Source organism: Rana temporaria, chromosome 5, assembly GCF_905171775.1.
Source record: "Rana temporaria chromosome 5, aRanTem1.1, whole genome shotgun sequence".
Classification (NCBI taxonomy): domain Eukaryota; kingdom Metazoa; phylum Chordata; class Amphibia; order Anura; family Ranidae; genus Rana; species Rana temporaria.
Window position 1 is genome coordinate 153308531 of NC_053493.1, and position 21266 is coordinate 153329796.

At 42.5% G+C, this 21266-nt stretch overlaps 1 protein-coding gene across 4 annotated transcripts in view; it reads right to left on the reverse strand.

Moving 5' to 3' along the window:
* Positions 1–842: 842 nt before the first annotated feature.
* The window catches only part of LOC120940419 (cytochrome c oxidase assembly factor 1 homolog), a 177524-nt gene continuing 157100 nt past the window's right edge, over positions 843–21266 (reverse strand). For all 4 annotated transcript variants that reach the window (XM_040353258.1, XM_040353260.1, XM_040353257.1 and 1 more), the window contains 3 exons: positions 17951–18102; positions 2525–2601; positions 843–984 (listed from right to left, as the gene is read on the reverse strand). In XM_040353258.1, coding sequence (XP_040209192.1) covers positions 873–984; positions 2525–2601; positions 17951–18102 — 341 coding nt within the window. In that variant the 3' untranslated portion in view covers positions 843–872. The remainder of the gene's footprint in view (positions 985–2524; positions 2602–17950; positions 18103–21266) is intronic.

The window sequence follows — 21266 nt, forward strand, 5'->3', positions numbered from 1 at the left end:
AGCACTACATTGTATCCATTCTTCCTCGTTAAGGAGAAGTCTGTACAAAAAAAAAAAAAAAACACAATAAATAACAATGAACTAGTTCAATGCCTTACCAAGCTTAGTGAGTGTCAGCATAAATATCAGTTAATGTCAGCATTTTATATTTAGTGTCAGTGTGTTTTTATGTAGGACAAAAAAAAAAAACAACAAAATACATACTATTGTTTCTTGGCCCTGCTACGGGTACAAGGAAAAAAAATAACACATATGTGGTATAGTCGCGATCGACAGAAGTAGAAGAATTTAGTGGTGGTAAATTGCAGTAAAATCTACAGCTACATTTTTATTTTATTTTTACTATTTTGGGCCAGGTTATCATTAATAATAATCCACCTGGATACAAGTAGATGCAATGATATGTACAATTTTATTGTCAAAAATTGGGCTTTGGCGTTAAGGCTTGTTTTGACCCCGGTCATGAAGGGGTTAATTATAAGAGGTACCAGTTTTTCTTGAATAAAAAAAAATACAGTTTCTGTATATTGTGCGGTGCCAGAGTTATTCACACAGACTTGTAAATTACCGATGGGTCTGTTTTAGGTGTTTAGCTCTGGGGGTGCCATTAACTTTGTATTGATACCCACATCTTTTCGCATAGGGCAGTGTGAACTGCCTGCGAGTTGGGTACGATGCGGGAACCCATGCTGGATTCGCACCAGTGTGAACCGAGTCTTAATGTTCAAAAGATTAATAATTCTTTAGATTTTATATTCAAATACACTTCATTAAAAGAAAAACTTTGTAAGCTTTTATTGACAAAAATGGTCTCAAACAAGCACTTAAAGAAGATCATTGTATAGGCTTTGCAACAAGTTTATAAACATATTTTAAGATGGTATAGGACTTGTTTCATTTAGATCTACAGCAGGTATATTAGAATGATAAATTGGGATACGTTGCCCGTTGTCCAATTCTAGAACCACATCCTGGAGATCCCATCTAAAAATTAGAAGGACACAAAAATAGATATGTTAGTGGTGCTGGTTACATTTGCATTAATTTACACACAGTAGCTGCATCTGCAATAGAATACAATTTTCAAATGGGTACTATATGGTTCTATACTTATCAATGCTGTCAGGAACTTTAACCACACCAAGCATAGGTCTGGAAATCAATTTTCTGTGGTCGGTGCAGGTCTGCATAGAAACCAATCAGCTTCCAGGATTTTTGTCAAAGCTTAATTGAACAAGCTGAAGTTAGAATCTGATTGGCTACCATCCGCAGCTGTACCAGATTTTGCACTCTCCAGTTTTAGTAAATCAAAAAAAGGGGGGATAAGGTTGGAACTTTGCATGAGGCATGTGATAGAACTACCACAGGCCTCCATCCCTGTAAATGGATAGAAGGGGGGGGAGGTTTTGGGACTTTAAATGAGATGCGTTTTAGCAATATGCGATTAAATATATATATATGGAATATAATTTTTTTTTCCATAATAGCCAGGCTCCAAGTTAACAACCAAAAAAGCAATAAACCAAATTAACCTGTCTAGGTGTATTCATTAAAAACAGAGGTTTAGTTGCATGTATTTGCAAATACCTGTGTAAGCTGCAGGCCCCGTCAAGGCACTCCGTGTACTGCAGTCCTAACTATGAATTTTAAAGTCTCCTCAATAGGAGCACAGGCGTGCTAATCAATAGATAAGGGGCAGGTGATAACCTGACTATGCCCCTACCTATAGTTGGTCTAGCAAAAAAGAGCACTGGAAAAACAAAAGAAATGCAAGAGTGGAACCAAACATGCCTACCAAACCAAAACACCACCAAACCAAAGGCGGACCACATCAACCTGGGTCAGCTAGTCAAATTTTTTTTTTTCATATTCCATATATATATATATATATATATATAAAATCGCATACTGCTAAAACGCATCTCATTTAAAGTCCCAAAACCTCCCCCTTCTATCAGTTTTAGTAAATCAATCCCATTTTTTTTTGTACGTGTGCATGTAAACAATATTTTTAACTTGCAATTTGAATCTATTTGCATTAGGGGAAAAAAAATCCATTCCTCTTTAGGTTTGGTCACCTTGCATTCCCCACAGTGAGGGCAAACGCTTTACAGTCTAAGTAATGCTCCCAGTTAGTGTCTGTTTCTAATCCTGACACAGAAATATGATGTCACCCCACTGAAGAGCACCAGGGATTGTACAGTGTTTTTTTTTTTTAGGCTCTGGTTTCTTTTTCTGTCTCACATGCTACTACTAGCCTTACAAATAAAGTATTATTAGTGTGTAAGTCAAGAAACACATACATAGCGCAACTCCTAAATCCTTCTACTCCTATCCAAGCCTTTTTTTGGTGTTCCCCATTTTTTGGCCTACATGTGTCAGGTTTGTTCAGATTAATATATTCCAGTCTACCCCATTGTCCTTTTAGTTATTTCCAGTTGCAATACAAAACCAGTTACAACAGTAATACAACTATACAGGTTGTTTGGGGGGTGGGGGGTTTCCTATACATAAACACACACACCTTTGATTCAAATGGTCTCGTACAGCTGAAGAGCAGAGATTCCCAGCTAATAGGGATCCAGACACTGGAATTTTGATCTGCAAACAAAAGTGTTTTAAACAAATGAATGTTTTGTAGAGTCTTCATGCTTGTTCATGAGTTCCCATGATCTATCACTGCAGCATTCTCATACCTGAATTTATGGACATGACTAACAATTAGAATTGTACATGTGCTGAAGGTGACTCACAAGAGATCCATTGTGATGACCTCATTTATTTCTCAAGGCATTAGCTTAGCTTTCTTGATCCTAAAAGACTTTATACATAAACAATATACTAAAAAATAAATACTTATTTCCAATGTCTTCTTGTACTATGCACAGCAAAGGTATGGTGTATATTTTTGTCAAAATATAAAGATATGTTTCATTAAATAAAAAAAATAAAATAAAAAAATATATATATATATATATAAAAAAAATTGCCCATGGGGAAAACATGTGGGTACATTTCAGAGAAAAAACAATAAAAACAATAAAAGGTTTACGAAAAAAAGTTCCCATGAACAGTGTAAGCTAAAAATAAATTCTGTGTAACAGTATGTAGTTAATTGGTTGTTCTGGGGATGCAATTATGTAGTACATAGAAAACAGTTGTAAACCATAAGGCTTGGTTCCCACCGCTCAAGACATGAGAGCCGCGCGACTCCCGATTTGACTTTGTCTTGACTTTGACTCTTCAATCTGACATTGATCCAACTTTAATTAACAGGATCTGACTTGAGATGAGTGTGACTTGGGTCCGGAATGGATGTCCACATCAAATTTACAACAAACAAAATGGCGTGAGGGCCCCCCAAATCCATACCAGAACCTTAGGTCTGGTATGAATTTTGAGGGGAAATCCCACGCCAAAACTATACCAGGCCACATGCCCTCAACATGGGGTGGGGGCAAAGCGCCTTGTCCACACGTTGATGGGAACAAGGGTCTCTTCCCCACAACCCTGGGCAGTGGTTGTGCGGGTCTGTGGGCAGGGAGCTTTTTGGAAGCTGGAAGCCCCCTTTTAACCACTTGCTTACTGGGCACATATACCCCCCTCTTGCCCAGGCGAAATTTCAGCTTCCGGCACTGCGTCGCTTTAACTGACAATTGCGCAGTCGTGCGACATGGCTCCCAAACAAAATTGACGTCCTTTTCCCCCCACAAATAGAGCTTTCTTTTGGTGGTATTTGATCATCTCTGCGGTTTTTATTTTTTGCTCTTTAAACAAAAAAAAGTGACAATTTTGAAAAAAAAATCTACCGTATTTTCCGGCGTATAAGACGACTTTTTGGATGCAAAAAAATGCATCCAAAGTCGGGGGTCGTCTTATACGCCGGGTACGGTCTCCGTGCAGCTGCGATCGTCATAATTTCAAAGCTGCGCGCCGTCTTCTCAGCACGTCCTCGCTGTCCTGTAATTGGCGGAACAGAAATCTTCCCAGCAGCGCCTCTGTTCTGTTTTCCGCCTATCACGGATGCCTTCTCATCCTCGGACGAGATGAGAAGGCATCCGTGATTGGCGGAACATAGAACAGAGGCGCTACTGGGAAAATGTGTGTTCTGCCAATCACAGGACACGCTGAGAAGACGGCGTGCGGCTTTGAAATCATGGACGCTCGCAGCAGACGGAGACTGTCACCGGCCTGCAAAACGTGAGTGATGGCACAGTGGGGGGGAAAGTGGGGGCATGCAATGTGGGGGAATGCAATGTGATGGCACTGTGGGGGCATGCAATGTGATGGCACTGTGGGGGAATGCAATGTGATGGCACTGTGGGGGAATGCAATGTGATGGCACTGTGGGGGAATGCAATGTGATGGCACTGTGGGGGAATGCAATGTGATGGCACTGTGGGGGAATGCAATGTGATGGCACTGTGGGGGAATGCAATGTGATGGCACTGTGGGGGAATGCAATGTGATGGCACTGTGGGGGAAAGTAATGTGATGGCACTGTGGGGGCATTTAATGTGATGGCACAGTGGGGGCATGTAATGGCACAGTGGGGGCATGTAATGGCACAGTGGGGGCATGTAATGGCACAGTGGGGCATGTAATGGCACAGTGGGGCTTGAAAAAAAGGGGGTAGTCTTATACAGTGAGTATATCCCAAAACCAAAAATTTTCCTGGAAAATTAGGGGGTCGTCTTATACGCCGGGTCGTCTTATACGCCGGAAAATACGGTATATTTTTTACTTTCTATAATAAATATCCCAATTAAAAAAAAAAAAAAAACTTATTTTTTTCTCAGTTTAGGCCGATACGTATTCTTCTACATAATTTTGCACTTACAAACATGCAGTAAAAAAATGCCTTGAATCTGATGTGCCGGCCGGTACACAAATTCCCAGACACTCGTCCACTGGGAGAAAGTTTGGAGCTCTTGGGTGACAACAGCACGCCGCTCCGCCCTACGTCCGTTTCGTAAAATATTACTTCTTCCAGGGGCCCCCACATCAGATTCAAGGCATTTTTTTACTGCATGTTTGTAAGTGCAATACAACTTTTAATAAATCTTTTTTACTCATTTAATGCACTATGTGGAGCTGTCATTGTTTTTTACATGGTGGGCATTGATGTTGGTGAAGTTTAATCACTTGTGGATGAGACCCAATGTTAAGGATCGTATCTATCTGAACTGCAAGACTGGGAGTGACTACCTAATACATGCTGTTCATGATCCCCTGTCATAAGGGATCATGGCGTTCTGGTAAGGAGCCAATCTATAGTTTGGTGGAGGATACATCACTTGTCTTTGGACATGTTTTCAACTGATTTTGGAACTTGGCACAGAGCACGGGTGTTTGGCATTTCACGTGTTAAACATTTATGGACTTTATTGCTACAATTTTTACTTTATTTATATATTTTTTATTTGCTTAATATTCATTGATTTAATGATATGATTTTAATTATTTTTGATGTTTATTATGAATATCATCACTGTTTCACTGCTATTGAGGGGCTTGAGAGTGCTTTATAGTGCCCTCTAGTGGCTACCAACCTCTCTTGTTTTTTTGGTATATTAGTGATTTATATATACCACTATTTATCACATAGCTTATGATTTACACCATCATATATCACATAGTTTTGTGTATTTTGTGATTCAAACATTTGTTTCACACAGTTTAGAGGTAGCACGATTTATATTTTTTCGTAAAACATTTAATGATTTAATAACTATAAGAATTAACAATGAGAAATTCAGTTTTGAGATAATATAATATGCATTGCACATTGTACAGTATGTTGTAGAGAAGAAATATGTATACTACTGATCTTAGCTAATACATAAAATATTATCTGGGACTTTATTTTAGTTAAAAGGGGTTGTAAACTCGTTTTTTTTTTAATAACAAACATAGTATACTTACCTCCACTATGCAGTTCGTTTTGCACAGAGTGGCCCCGATCTACCTTTTCTAGGGTTCCCCGGCAGGGCTGGTAGCTCCTCCCTGCATCGGGTGTCCACGATGGAGAAGCGCTCTCCTTGGTGGACACCCGTGCGGGCACACTCCAGAGTCCTGCTTTTGCGTGTATTTACACACAAAGCAGGACTCGGCCCCGCCCCTGGTGCCTGGGAGCCAATGGCTCTTCTGCTAACAATCTATCCAATCAGGATAAGAGACACCAGCTGGAGTTGGTGTGCTCGTTCCCGGCCGGGGGAAGACATTGTTCAGGTTAGTAAAACGAAGGAGGGGGGGAAGGCTGCAGCTCTACAGAAGGTATTTCATATTAATGCATAGAACTAGGACCTACTTGCGTATGCCATCACAATGTGTCACTGGATTAGTAAGATTACTCCCATCTTGTAAGATATTCAGACTTGTGTTTGCTACCACTGATTGTAATCATAGGATTATTTCACTTATTTGTATAATGACTAGGAAGTCCCTAGTCATTATACAAATAAGTGAAATAATCTGCCCCCCAGCCCAGCCCACCCCATAAGATTGGTGCTACACTAAAAGTGTAGCATAAGCCGGTGGGGACTTTTTTTGTGCAGCAAGCTAGGGTTTTTTTGTGTTGGCTTATAGTTTGTAGTGTTGGTATATATGGCACTATCTACAAAATATTTTAGCTAGGGGATTTAGAAAGGATGAGAAAAAAAAGAGAGAAATTTCACTTTTGTCACATAACTGTGAAATTGTGCAAAGTCCTATATCAAATAAATGTTTTTAAAAACTTTTAGTTTGTACAGTACAAGAGATAGCATAACATTGTGTCTGTAAAAGTAGCAGAGGATATTACACATTCTAATTATATCGTGCCAATAATCTGGCTAAACTGCTTCATCATTGATTTTTTTCTTTTCACAAGAAATTCACACTGCTTTCCCCCCCAAGGACTTTATCTTGATAACAGATAAGATGTAGACTAATAATGAAAAAAAAAAATTTTTGGTACTCATCGTAAAATCCTTTTTGTGGAGTTCATAGAAGGACTCAGGATTCAGAGACATTTGAGTTATAATTCAGAGACATTTGGGGTTTACTTCCACCTATGGGAGGATTTGTACACTGGCAACCAAAAAAAACCCAGCAACCAGCCCTGCATAATCCCTTCCACTCCCAGCATGTCCCAGGTATGAAAAGAACATGATCAGAAACACAGAGGAGTGGGGCCTGTTTCCCTTAATGAAAGCTTAATGAAGAAAAATATTTTATGGTGAGTACAACAATTCTATTTAATTTATAGTTTATTGAGGGACAAAGGATTCAGAGAAATTATGGAAATCCAAAAAGAAGTCCATTTAGGGATAGGCAACACAGCAAAAAATGTGCTAAAAGGGTACTGACAGTACTGCCTGCAGCTCAAAGAGCTGCCTGAAGGCCTTTGCGCTCAAAGTTGGTACCAGATGAAGCAGAAACAGCCACCTGGTAAAGCTTACAGAAGGTGTGAACAGAAGCTCAGGTGGCAGCCTTGCAAATCTGGTACAGTTGCCTGATGCCAAAAATCTCTAGAAGTATATCTGGTAGAGTGTACATTGACAGCAAAAGGTGGAACTCAATCCATAAAGCGGAGGTTCACCCAAATAACATGTATATAAGATCATATTCTTTATACTTCCAACATGTACAGTATGCCCTTTTTTTTGGGCTGTACATACCTTATTATGGCTATTTTCCACCCGACTTCCGGGTACTCACTCCCGCGGGAGAAGGCGTTTCTATGCAGAAGCGCAATGTCATCTGGGACTTCGTCCAGATGATTGACATCCTTGAAAAAAAGTCCCCTCCCCGCACCCCCCTATTGTATAGGCGTGTCACGAAAGTCACTGAGTTTCCGAAAGTAGCCGAACTGCGAGTCAGCTCTACACGGCGCCTGCGGACCGACTAGGAGCCGTGTAAAGCTGACTGCGCAGGCGCCGTATAGAGCTGACTCGCAGTTCGGCTACTTTCGGAAACTCCGTGACTCTTCTATACAATAGGGGGGCGCGGGGGGAACTTTTTCTCAAGGACGTCAATCATCTGGGCGAAGTCCCAGATGACATTGCGCCTCTGCATAGAAACGCCTACTCCCGCGGGAGTGAGTACCAGGAAGCCAGGTAGAAAATAGCCATAATAAGGTATGTACAGCCCAAAAAAAAGGCCATACTGTACATGTTGGAAGTATAAAGAATATGATGTTATTTGGGTGAACCTCCGCTTTAAGACCACAGGCTCAAAATAATGATCCAAGAAATATTGGAGCAAGAAGCTGGTTCCTCTCTGCAGGGATCATTAATTTATTTAAAAGATTACAACAATCTTTCAAATGGAAGTAGTGGCTCCAAGGTAAACATTTACAACACAAACTACGTCCAGACAATAAAGGGAAATATCCTTCTGATGTACTGGACCTGGACTTCTGGTTGAGGTGAAAGTTTTTAGGAAGTTAGGCGTTTTTAGACCTCAACACTATTGTTTTTCTACATACATTTAAAAAGGGTTCTTTACAAGACAGGGCCACCAGATCAGGCACACATCAAGCAGTGGTGATGGCAACAAGGACAGCAATCGTGTAACTAAATGTGGAAAGGGGGTTATCTCTAATGCCACGTACACACGGTCGTTTTTTGTGATGAAATGACCGTGTGTGGGCTTCACATAGTTTTTTGTCTTCAGAAAAACGTCAAAAAAAATTCGAACCTGCTTCATTTTTTTATGTCGTTTTTAAAAATTTAGTTTTTTTGTGTTGTAAAAAATTATCGTATGTGGGCTACGTTTTTAAACCTGCGCATGCTCAGAAGCAAGTTATGAGGATGACGTGGTGCACGTGAAGCACGCACGTCGGAGGGAGGAGCTGCCTGCGCGACGGATCCGACCTGGCGATGGCTGCGGGAGACGGAGGGATCTAGACCCGGCGGAGCTTCAGTGACGGCGGACGCGATGGGGAGAGGAAGTCCGCCGAGCGGTTAGTCCGTTCACCCCGCAGCCTACATCCGCCCCCGCCGCTCTCCGTGAGTTCCTCGTTCTCCGGCCCCCCCCCCCATACCCCCCCGGCGGCAGGTGATCTAAAGTGCGGAGGAATAGCAGGGAGGCTTCCATCCGTGGCGTGCCTGCTGGCCGCCCGCCCCCCCCCTCCTTGCTTGTACTGACCCCGGGACATCTCGGCACCAGGCTGAAAGAAAAAGATATGTCCAATAAGAAAACTCGGCAAAGAGGTAATATTAACCCTTTTTCTCTCTGTTACAAGACGGTATTGTAGCAATGTGTTGACCTGGGATCTGGCTCTAACAGTGAAGACAGGGTAAGGAAGCGGAGCATTACCTCTTTATATGCAATACTCTATGTGTTATAAGTGGACATGTAAAAGTTTTATTTCTCTCTACTCCTCACATTGACCTAACTTGGACAAGCATTTATGGTCTACATGATCTTACACTTGTATGAGGTGGATACTTACACTTATACCGTCTGTTGGGGATTGGTGGAAAAGCATTAGATACCCCCGTACCACCGTTCTTACCTTTGTTAACTATATCATTGAGGGGGTCTTTGCTCTGGAGTATAGGTGGCAAACATTAGACGCCTACTCACAATATGCCTAATCTACCCAGACCGGCTATTGGTTAAAAATAAATAATAATCAAATAAAAAGGGGGAAAAGTGTAACGGTGTCATATCAGGAGCTTAAGCTTACATGGAACAGAACTTTTTGGACCATACACGCTGCTGAAAAAACCCCAGTGGCACAGGGGGAAAAGAACCAGCCATATAAGAGACACTATACCTACCTCCATAGGTTTTTGCTAAATTACTGGGGGACTGGACTGGAGCATTAGTGGCAATACCAGAGATGTCGCCACCTCACCAGGCCTAACCTAGATTTTCCTAGATTTTCTGCTGGGTGACCAGAGGACAATGTAGGGCATAGCGTGTAGCAGCCCCATTCTATCTAAAGGTTTTGCGTACCCCAAGGGGAAAGGGCGGGGGAAAAAAAAAAAAAATATATATATATATGTATATGTATGTGTATATATATATATGTATATATAAAGAGGACGCGGAAATACAGCCCCCCCCGGTTGTTCGCCCCCTAAAGACTCTTAGGTTCTTTACAGGGGAAAAATTCCAAAGACGGTCCCGAGTGTTTTTGGATGTGGACCCCCCTCTAAATTAGAGGGTACGAAATCCTCCTTTTACGCATACACCTTAACGTACTGGGCAGGTCACCGAAACCTTTAAAGATCCCTGGAAATACCGGGGGTCAGACATCTTTTTGGTTTTCGGAAGGAACCAACACCCCCCCTAGGATTCTCAACTAGCCCCCCAGTGAGCTTTAAAAAAAAAAAAAAAAAAAAAAAAAAAAAAATAAAAAAAAAGGGGGGGGGGAGGTGGAGACCTGCCCATTTCTGCTCAAACTGGGGAAACGAATTAGAACGACAAAGAAATATAATATGAATAGGTCAACAAGGGGGGCTGCCCCAAAAATACCCAAAGAGACCTCTTCCACGAGTACGATCAGACACTATATGACCCCGGACGGGAGTTCTAAGAGCCCAGGGCTGATAAAAAAAGTGGAAAAAACTGGGACAAATAAGAAGAGTGTGGGGGGGACGGCAACCCTTATTGCTGATATTTCAACAGAATCTGAGCATGTATCTAACCAAATGGATGACCCTAGCCTGGACTCTCATATCCCCACCACGGGGGAAATGGACGCAATGTTAAAGAGGGTGGAGAATGTAATAAGGGAGGAAATCAGCACATTAAGAACGGACCTATTTCACATGTTAGAACGAGTAGAGGAAGCAGAGAAAAAACTAGAAAAGCAGGACCTCGACCTTATTGAATTAAAAAATCAACATTTGACTATGAAACAAAATCAGAGGCGGTTGCAATACCGATTAGAAGATCAAGAGAACCGTAATAGAAGGCAAAATTTAAGAATACGATCTGTTAAGGAGGAGAAGGGAGAAGACTTGAGAAAAATTCTTAATGATTTATTCCTGCCCCTGCTCGACAAGGGCGTGGAAGGTCCCCTCAAATTGGATCGAGTACACCGTGTGGGGAAGATCAGGGAGGGAGGAGGCAATTGGCACAGGGACATTATTGCTAGGTTCAGACATTTCGAACATAAAGAGGAGATCTGGCTAAAATTGAGAAGAAAGCCTCCCTTATCCTATGCCGGGATGGAGATCCAGATCTTCATGGATCTGGCATGGGAAACCCTGGCCAGAAGAAGACTCCAAAAACCCTTACTGGAACAGATGCGATTACATAATATAAATTATAAGTGGGGGTTCCCGGCCTGTCTGATAGGCCACAAAGAAGGGGTGTCAGCAAAATTAATATTTCCTGAAGACCTGGCAGGGTTCTGCCGCAGATTGGATATGCCAGTTGTGGACTTACCCGGATGGGTTGAATAGCTCGCGGAAGATTGCCTGGCCCTCGGGGTGGTCCGGAGTAACGCAATTGGGTGTTGTGGGGGGATGGGGGGGGGAGGGGGAGGGGAGGACTAGGGAGGGGAATGGGGAGGTTGGATCCGTTACCCCACCCATATAAGATCTAGTCCCCGATAATTACCTGGGGAAAAGGGGTGGGAGGGGCGCAGTGGTGCTTCACCTCATCCATAAGAACCGACGGGTAGGGGGTACCAAGGATCCCTACGGTTCAGAGGCGATGCATAGGCCTGGGCAAGGGGGTGGGAGGGGGAGGGGGGAGGCGAGGTGGAGGGGGGGTGGGTTTGGAAGGGGAGAGGGAATCTCCTCCTTCAAAATAGGGAGGGAAAAGGGATTATGGCTCCCAAGGAATCTCTTGGAAAACTCAGTAGGAAATGACCTAGCTACGGAAAATGACAGAAGTAAAATTTTTATCTTATAATGTAAAGGGATTAAATTCAGCCGTTAAAAGACTCAAGGTTCTCGCAGAGATTGAACAACTTAGAGCGGATGTTGTATACATCCAGGAATCCCACTTAACCTTAGACGCAAATATCAAGCTTTACTCCCCTGCATACCCCACTTGGTTCTATGGGGATTCCATCTCAAAACGCGCTAGGGGTGTGGCAATTGGGTTCACAAGGGGGTTTGGGTTTACCCTCGAGGCAAGGATGACAGACCCAGAAGGGAGATTTATATTTCTTAGGGTAAGGATTGATAATATCGTCTATACCTTGGCAAATATCTATGCCCCAAATGTACACCAAACCCAATATTTAGGTAAAATCCTGGGAAAACTGAATAATTTTGCGGAGGGATATATAATCCTGATGGGTGATTTAAACTTTGTCTTAGATCCGAAAGAAGATAGTACGTTCCGTGGGAAGGAGACCAAAAATGGGCACTTACAGAGAATTAAACAAAAGATCCATGACCACCAACTAGTGGATGTTTGGCGGATTTTTCACCCAAATGAACACGATTACACGTTTTTTTCTCCTCCCCACGGAACATACTCTAGAATTGACTACATCCTGGCGGATCATAGGCTGCTGGACTCTATAACGGAGACGGTTATAGGAATCATGACTGTGTCAGATCATGCTCCAATCTCTATGAAAATCAAATTATCCACACAAAAGAGACAGCGGCCGTTGTGGCGCCTAGATGATGGCCTGATTCGTGACGAAGGAGGGGCAAATAGGGTGGAGGCGGAATTAAAACAATTTTTTCTGATCAACGATACAGAAGGGATTACCAGCGCTACCCTTTGGGAGACGCACAAAGCTTATATTAGAGGAATCTTAATCGCAGAGGGAGTTAAAAAAATAAAAGAGAGGAAAAATAAAGCAAACACCCTGATTAAGGAGATAGAGTCCCTAGAACGCCAACATAAAGCGCAGAGATTAAAAGAGACTCTCCACAATTTAATTATAAAAAGAGATGCTCTCAAGGAGATTATGGAACAGGAAGCGAGATACAAACTAAACTGTATTTCCAAAGAGAGATACCTATGGGGTAACAAACCAAGCAAGCTCCTAGCTAAGATGGCCCAAAAAAAGAAAGCTAGGAACTATATTGATAAAATTAAAAGGAAAGATGGGAACATGGTTTACGCAACCAGGGAAATTGCGGATACATTTAAAAAATATTACGAGGAATTATACACATTAAAACACCCAGGGGGGCAGGTAGGGGAAAGGGAGGGAAAGATCCGAGATTTCCCTGACAGGGCAGGACTCCCTAGATTAGAAGAGATAGAAAGTTTGAACATGGACCGCCCTATAACTGAGGAAGAAATAAAAACAGCCCTAAAGAACACCCCGGGCGGAAAGAGCCCGGGGCCGGACGGGTTCTCCAACCTGTACTACAAGAGATATAGCAACATTTTGATACCGAGGCTGTGCAAATACTTTAATGGGCTGGGGTCTGAATTTGAAACTAGCAGGGAAGCTATTGCGGCGGTGGTTACAATAATCTTGAAAGAAGGCAAAGATAGCTCTCTCTGTTCGGGATACAGACCTATCTCTCTGTTAAATACAGACATTAAGCTTTTTGCGAAAATTCTTGCGGGGCGCCTAAAAGGGGTCATGCACTCCTTGGTACACCCCGATCAGGTAGGTTTTGTGCCCAACAGAGAGGGCAAAGATAATAGTCTTAGGGCAATCCTTCTGCTACAGACCGTAAGGCAGAATGAGCCCCCAGGACTATTCCTGTCAGTTGATGCTGAAAAAGCTTTTGACAGGGTAGACTGGGGGCTCATGATGGAGACGCTTAATGCCATGGGATTAGGAAACAGGATGGCCCGGTGGATTAAAACACTTTACTATCATCCCACTGCAAAAATTAAAATTAATGCTACGCTATCTGAGCCCTTCGAGATGAAAAATGGGACAAGACAAGGGTGCCCCTTGTCTCCCCTCCTCTTCATTTTGTCTTTAGAGCCTCTATTGGCCACTATTCGTAACGACCCTGACATAAATGGAGTGAGAGTGGAAGGGGAGGAACATAAATTATCGGCTTTTGCCGACGATATTTTGTTCTATTTAACCAACCCGGTCAAGTCGATCCCCAAGCTCACTAGAATTTTGCAACAATATGGCGCCATTTCAAACTTTAAAATCAACGTAACCAAATCAGAAATTTTGAATATTAATTTAAATAAAAAGGAGGTATGCCGTGTTAAGGAAATCTGCGCGTTCCCATGGACCAAAGAACTAAAGTACCTAGGTATCAAATTGGCTAACACAGAGCAGAAGATGTATAAAATAAATTATGTCCCCCTATTAAATGAGATCAAGAGCGAATTAAAAAGAACGGTTAATAAACCTATATCATGGATCGGACGCATCAATATGCTGAAGATGGTGGTAGTCCCAAAAATTCTTTATAAATTTTCATTAGTTCCTATAGCCCTCCCCCAGCAATTTTTGAGAATCCTTAATGCCTTGTTATTAAACTATGTCTGGAAAAATAAGAAGCATAGAATATCTCTTTCCACCCTAAAGCAGGGTAAGTCATTTGGCGGCCTGGCAGTTCCGGATATCAAAAGCTATTATAAGGCGGCGGTACTATCGCGGGCAGTTGAATGGGCACGGGATAGGACTGACAAAAGGTGGGTGCAAATTGAGAAAGCACTAACAAGCAAACATTTGAAAAATATTATTTGGATTCCCGCACAACATAGAGCACTAGATCACAAAATACACGATTTAACACGGGACACTTTAAAAATGTGGGATAGGACCCAGACACAATTAGAAGGGAAATTTAACTCCCCACTAATGAATTTAAAAGAAAATTCTTATTTTGCACCAGGGGAAAATAAAATTGGAGGGAATTGGATTAAGGATGACACTGTTCACTTAGGAGATATCATTAAAGATGGAGAGATAAGGACCTATGAAGATCTGAGATCCAAAACGGATTATTGGAATCTGGATAGGTGGCATTATGCCCAGCTGCACCACTTTGTTCGGCACCTCCCCCGCCCATTACGGACGGAGGCGGAGCTAACCCCACTTGAAAAGATTTGCAAAACACAGAACTCAAAGGGCACTATCACTAAATTATACGGGATATTGGTAAAGATAGGCTCTCGGAGCGAAGCACCCTTCATAGAGAAATGGGAAAGAGAGTTAGGAATCACAAGAGGGACAAATACTTATAAAATGATCATGCACCTAACACATTCATCTGCAATCGACACACGAACTGCCGAAACAAATTATAAGTGTATTTCAGGGTGGTACATCACCCCGGATAAAGCTAACAAATTTAAAGCAGATCAGACCGCAGAGTGTTGGCGGGGCTGCTTAGAAAGAGGCACAATGGCCCATCTTTGGTGGTTATGCCCAAAAATTCAAACCTATTGGGACATAATTCTGAGTCAAATTAAAGCTATTACGGGCGAAGAGTTAAAGAAGGACCCCTGGGTCGTGCTCTTTCATTGCAGCCAACAGGGGGTAAAAAAATATAAGCAGTCTCTACTCCCACATCTTCTAAATGCAGCTAAGAGACTCATACCCAAAAAGTGGCAGGAGACGGAAAGCCCACACGTCTGGAATTGGATAGACGAAGTGGAGGAAACGTATAGGCTTGAAGAGTTAAAGGATGGTCATCTAGAGACAACAGGCGAATATAAGGAAAAATGGGAAAAATGGAAGGAATACAAAAAAACATGGAGTTATGCTGAGAGAGTCAGGATGAACGTTTGAGTTTTTCCCTCAATTTGGGGAAAAGTTAGGAGATTCCTGGGAGCCATGAGGGGGAGGGGGGGTGTTATTTAAAAAAGGGGGGGTAAAAAAAAAAAAAAAAATCGAAAACTGGCCATATGGCAATCGGCTCGACCACTCAAGCTGGGAGGAGGGGGGACGGAAGGGGGGTCATGACCTCATTGTCCCAGTGGGTGGCCGTTATAGAAATGGTTATGTTTATGAACAATTTAAAGAGTACAAAACAAAAACCAAAAAAAAAAAAAAAAAACAACAAAAAAAAAAAAAAAAAAAAAAAAGGGGAGCACAGAAATTATACCACACATGATGCAAACCACAAACCGAGACGTAAGAAGCATCAAATCATGAGCTGGTCTCCAGAATTTGGTAAAAGCTGAGGTGGTCAAGAAAAAAAAAAAAAAAAAAAAAAAAAAAAAAAAAAGAAGCAAGTTATGAGACGGGAGCCTGAATGTAACAGAGTGCCGTCGTAAGTGTCTCATTCTACTGACCAGGTGCTTTCAGAAAATATATGGTTTTGGGGGGGGGGGGGGGTCCTAGAAAGCTATAAGTGAAAAATAAATAAAATAAAAATGCAAAGGAAAAATTGCAAAAATGGTCTGGCCACCTGAGTGTACAAAATGGAGCACAGGGCCTGGCAGCGAAAGGGTTGAAGCGGAAATAAAGCCATCGATTTGATAGTTTAAAAAAATAGTTAAGGCTGCTTTCACACTGGGGAATAGTCGGCGTCGGCGGTAAAACACGGCTATTTTTTGCGGAGGTATTCGGCCACTAGCAGGGCAATTTGTAACCCCCCGCTAGCGATCAAAAAAGGGTTCAAACCCACCCGCAAAGGGCCGCTGCATCCGGTAGTGCGGCCTCACTGCACATTCATTTCAATGGGGAGGAGCGGTGTACACAAATGTGCTGCTTGCCGGAGTTTTTTCAACGTTTGCCAGCGCATCGCCTCAGTGTGAAGGCCCTCAGGCTTTCATTCTGAGACTGCAGGGGAACCGATTTTCAGGCACTATTTTTAGCCCAAAAGCGCATGAAAAATGCCCCATATGAAAGGGGTCTAACATTCCCGGCTATTCCCACACAATTTTAAGCATATTTTTAATACTAAATATAAAATATCTACCTGATTAGAGCTAATGAAGACTCTGAGGACTACAGGGACTTAGTAGAAAACAACTTTCCAGGCTATCAGTGTCTGGCCCTTCAGTGGGAGCACTGCAGGAAGCACTGGAGGTGATAATAGATTGTGATCTGGAGGCCTTGAATACTCACAAACTGGCTTCTGGCAGCAGGATAGTGGCTGGCAGTAAAAAAGTTACTGTAGGCAGCAGCAAGGAAACACCAAGATGGAACTACGTGTCGCTTATGATTAGGTGCAGTGTTGGGTAGGTGGTACCTCATGCTGAATTATATAATGCAGAGTATGAACGTGCAACACCCCACCTGGTGACGCAGTACTCTATTCCTCAGATTCTTAACCCTTTTTGTGAAAACCAACAGAAAATAGGGAGAATAATGGCACCCAAATGAGGTGGCTCCCAATGCCGAGCCCACGCAGCCTACTCATAAATTGGTCTTTATAAACAGGGTTCATCAGATGCTGTGCCACATCTTTGGACCTGGAAAGCGCTCTGCAGCCAACACAGTATGTGGTCTAGAAAGTGCCACAAGCAGACTCTGGTGCTCGAAGGTCACATTCCAGGCAGACCCTGCAATCGTCCACTCTAGCAGGTTTCAGGTATGACCTCCAAAGCTATTGCTGAAGATGTGCCGAACCGGCTAGCTGCATAAAGAAGCCAGTTGAAGCAGCGTGTAAAAAAATAATCTTGCATAAAAAGGAAAAATGTTTAGGAAAAACAATTCAACTTTTTAGATAAAAGGTGTCTACCTTCCCCGGACAGAGAGAGGGAAGGGCTATGACAGGCTGGTCACTTCCGGTGTCCAAATCCTCCTGTAGGCAGCAGTAAAACATAAATGTCCTTCAATGAATGAGAAAGAAAATTGTGGCGTGTCATTTTGCTAACCTAAACACTGGTCTTCAAATAGATATGGCTTTGCTGAAGGGGTGACTTATCAAATACAAAACATTTTCGATATAGTATAAAACTGGCTTGGCAGATCGGTGTAGGTGGGAATGGGTTTATGTTTCTACCAATGATTCAGATATTTAACAAATGGATTTAACCAACATGATGGAGAAACGTACAAAGAAGTTGGTGGGATGTTAGTCAGAAAGAGATTAACTGGCAAATTGATTTTCTTTTAAATTGCAAATAGTATCTATCACTACTGTATAGGACAAACCTGAGCTGTTGACTTGTCAACATGATTGTATTTGTCCGTCAGCTTGAGAGTGTGGACTTTAAGAGGTGGTGCCCCTATAATCGCTAGAGCACTAGGCTTAGACTCCAGCTTCTCAATAGCTCCTGTGAAAAATTCTTTCTTGGAAAATGACTCTGCAATAAAGATATAAAATGTCAATAATATAAAAAAGATTTATATATATATATATATATATATATATATATATATATACACATATATACATATACACACACACACAAACACATACATACACACATACACACACAAACACATACATACATACATACATACACATATACACTTGTATAGCGCCGTCAATTTACGCAGCACTTTAAATATATTAAACATTTAAATTAGTCCCTGCCCTTAGGGAGCTTACAATCGAAGGTCCCTAACTCACATTCAAACATACACAAACTAGGACCAATTTAGACAGGAGTCAGGGTGGAAGTAAACCAGAGTACCCAAGGGAAACCCATGCAGGCACAGGGAGAACTTGCAATTTCCAGGCAGGTAGTGCCATGGTTGGGATTCCAACTGACGACCCTAGAGCTGCTAGGCAGAAGTGCTAACCACTGTGCTGCATATATATACACTACAGTATCTTACAAAAGTGAGTACACCCCTCACATTTTTGTAAATATTTTATTATATATGTTCAAGTGACAACACTGAAGAAATTACACTTTGCTACAATGTAAAGTAGTGAGTGTACAGCTTGTATAACAGTGTAAATTTGTTGTCCCCTCAAAATAACCCAACACACAGCCATTAATGTCTAAACCGCTGGCAACAAAAGTGAGTACACCCCTAAGTGAAAATGTCCAAATTGGGCCCAATTAGCCATTTTCTCTCCCCGGTGTCATGTGACTCATTAGTGTTACAAGGTCTTAGGTGTGAATGTGGAGCTGGTGCGTTAAATTTGGTGTTATCGCTTTCACTCTCTCATACTGGTCACTGGAAGTTCAACATGGCACCTCATGGCAAAGAACTCTGAGGACCTGAAAAAAAGAATTGTTGCTCTACATAAAGATGGCCTAGGCAAGTGATAGCGAACCTTGGCACTCCGGATGTTTTGGAACTACATTTCCCATGATGCTCAGTAGTTTGAGCATCATGGAAAATGTATTTCCTAAACATTTGAGGGGTCAAGGTTCGCCATCACTGGCCTAGGCTATAAGAAGATTGCCAAGACCCTGAAACGGAGCTGCAGCACGGTGGCCAAGACCATATAGTGGTTTAACAGGACAGGTTCCACTCAGAACAGGCCTTGCCGTGGTCGACCCAAGAGTGCACGTGTTCAGCGTCATATCCAGAGGTTGTCTTTGTCTGAGTGCTGCCAGCATTGCTGCAGAGGTTGAAGGGGTGGGGGGTCAGCCTGTCAGTGCTCAGACCAAATGCCACACACTGCAGAAAATTGGTCTGCATGGCTGTCGTCCAAGAAGTAAGCCTCTTTTAAAGATGATGCAAAAGAAAGCCTGCAAACAGTTTGCTGAAGACAAGCAGACTAAGGACATGGTATACTGAAACAATGTCATGTGGTCTGATGAGACCAATATAAACTTATTTGGTTCAGATGGTGTCAAGCGTGTGTGGCGGCAACCAGGGGAGGAGTACAAAGACAAGTGTGTCTTGCCTACACTCAAGCATGGTGGGGGGAGTGTCATGGTCTGGGGTTGCATGAGTGCTGCCGAAAATGGGGAGCTACAGTTCATTGAGGGAACCATGAATGCCAACATGTACTGTAACATACTGAAGCAGGGAGTGATCCCCTCCCTTCAGAAACTGGGCCGCAGAGCAGTTTTCCAACATGATACCGACCCCAAACACACCTCCAAGACAACCACTGCCTTGCTAAATAAGCTGAGGGTAAAGGTGATGGACTGACCAAGCATGTCTCCAGACCTAAACCCTATTGAGCATCTGTGGGGCATCCTCAAATGGAAGGTGGAGAAGCGCAAGGTCTCTAACATCCACCAGCTCCGTGATATCATCATGGAGGAGTGGAAGAGGACTACAGTGACAACCTGTGAAGCTCTGGTGAATTATTGCCCAAGAGGGTTAAGGCAGTGCTGGAAAATAATGGTTGCCACACAAAATATTGACACTTAGAGCTTAGGGACTTTTTTTTAGATCCTCAGAGAGTCCTTTGCCATGAGGTGCCATGTTGAACTTCCAGTGACCAGTATGAGAGAATGAGAGTGATAACACCAAATTTAACGCACCTGCTTCCCATTCACACCCGAGACCTTGTAACACTAGCGAGTCATATGACAACAGGGAGGAAAAATGGCTAATTGCGCCCAATTTGGACATTTTCACTTAGGGGTGTACTCACTTTTGTTGCCAGCGGTTTAGAGAATAATAGCTGTGTGTTGAGTTATTTTGAGGGGACAGCAAATTGACACAGTTATACAAGCTGTACACTTTTTTACATTGTAGCAAAGTGTCATTTCTTCGGTGTTGTCACATTAAAAGATATAATAAAATATTTACAAAAATGTGAGGGGCTTTTGTGAGATACTGTATATCAACTGAAAAGTACAGTACCTTATAGCAGGATATTAAAGCAGAGTAAAACCCTTTTTCTAATATACACTATTGTATAGCCTAGTGATGGCGAACCTTGGCACCCCAGATGTTTTGGAACTACATTTCCCATGATGCTCATGCACTCTGCAGTGTAGTTGAGCATCTTGGGACATGTAGTTCCAAAACATCTGGGGTGCCAAGGTTCGCCATCACTGGTATAGCCTATCCTCTTCCTTATCACCAATATAACAAGTTGTCAAAAACATACAGTAGCTAACAGCATCTCTTAGCTCCCATCAGCTGCCATTACCAAAGCACAGCAGCGACACGCAGGGCTGCTACAAAACAGCATAATCTGTGTTCAGCAGGACCCTCAATTAGCTGGCTCTGTCTAAATATCATCCCCTGACTACACACTACGGCAAATGTGTACTCTGGTCATGCCAGCATAAGGAAGCCATGAGGCTGCTGTTGGGGAATGATCTGACAGCTTAGCCCGTTCTACAGATTTCAGGAATTTTGCCTGCCAAAGATGAACGTGAAAAGTCATAGCCTGCAAATGAATCCAAGATTGTCCAACCAAAATGAAATACAGCATGGTGTAAATATAGTTTGTTTCAACCTTTAATACACAGGTGCCAAATCCGGCCGTCCAGGCCATTTCATGTGGCCCTTGCACCTCTCCTGCAGCTGCAGGGGAGCTCCAGCCCTCCTCTGGTCCTTCTCCAGACCCTGTACTTTCTGCTTTCAAGCAATTCATCCA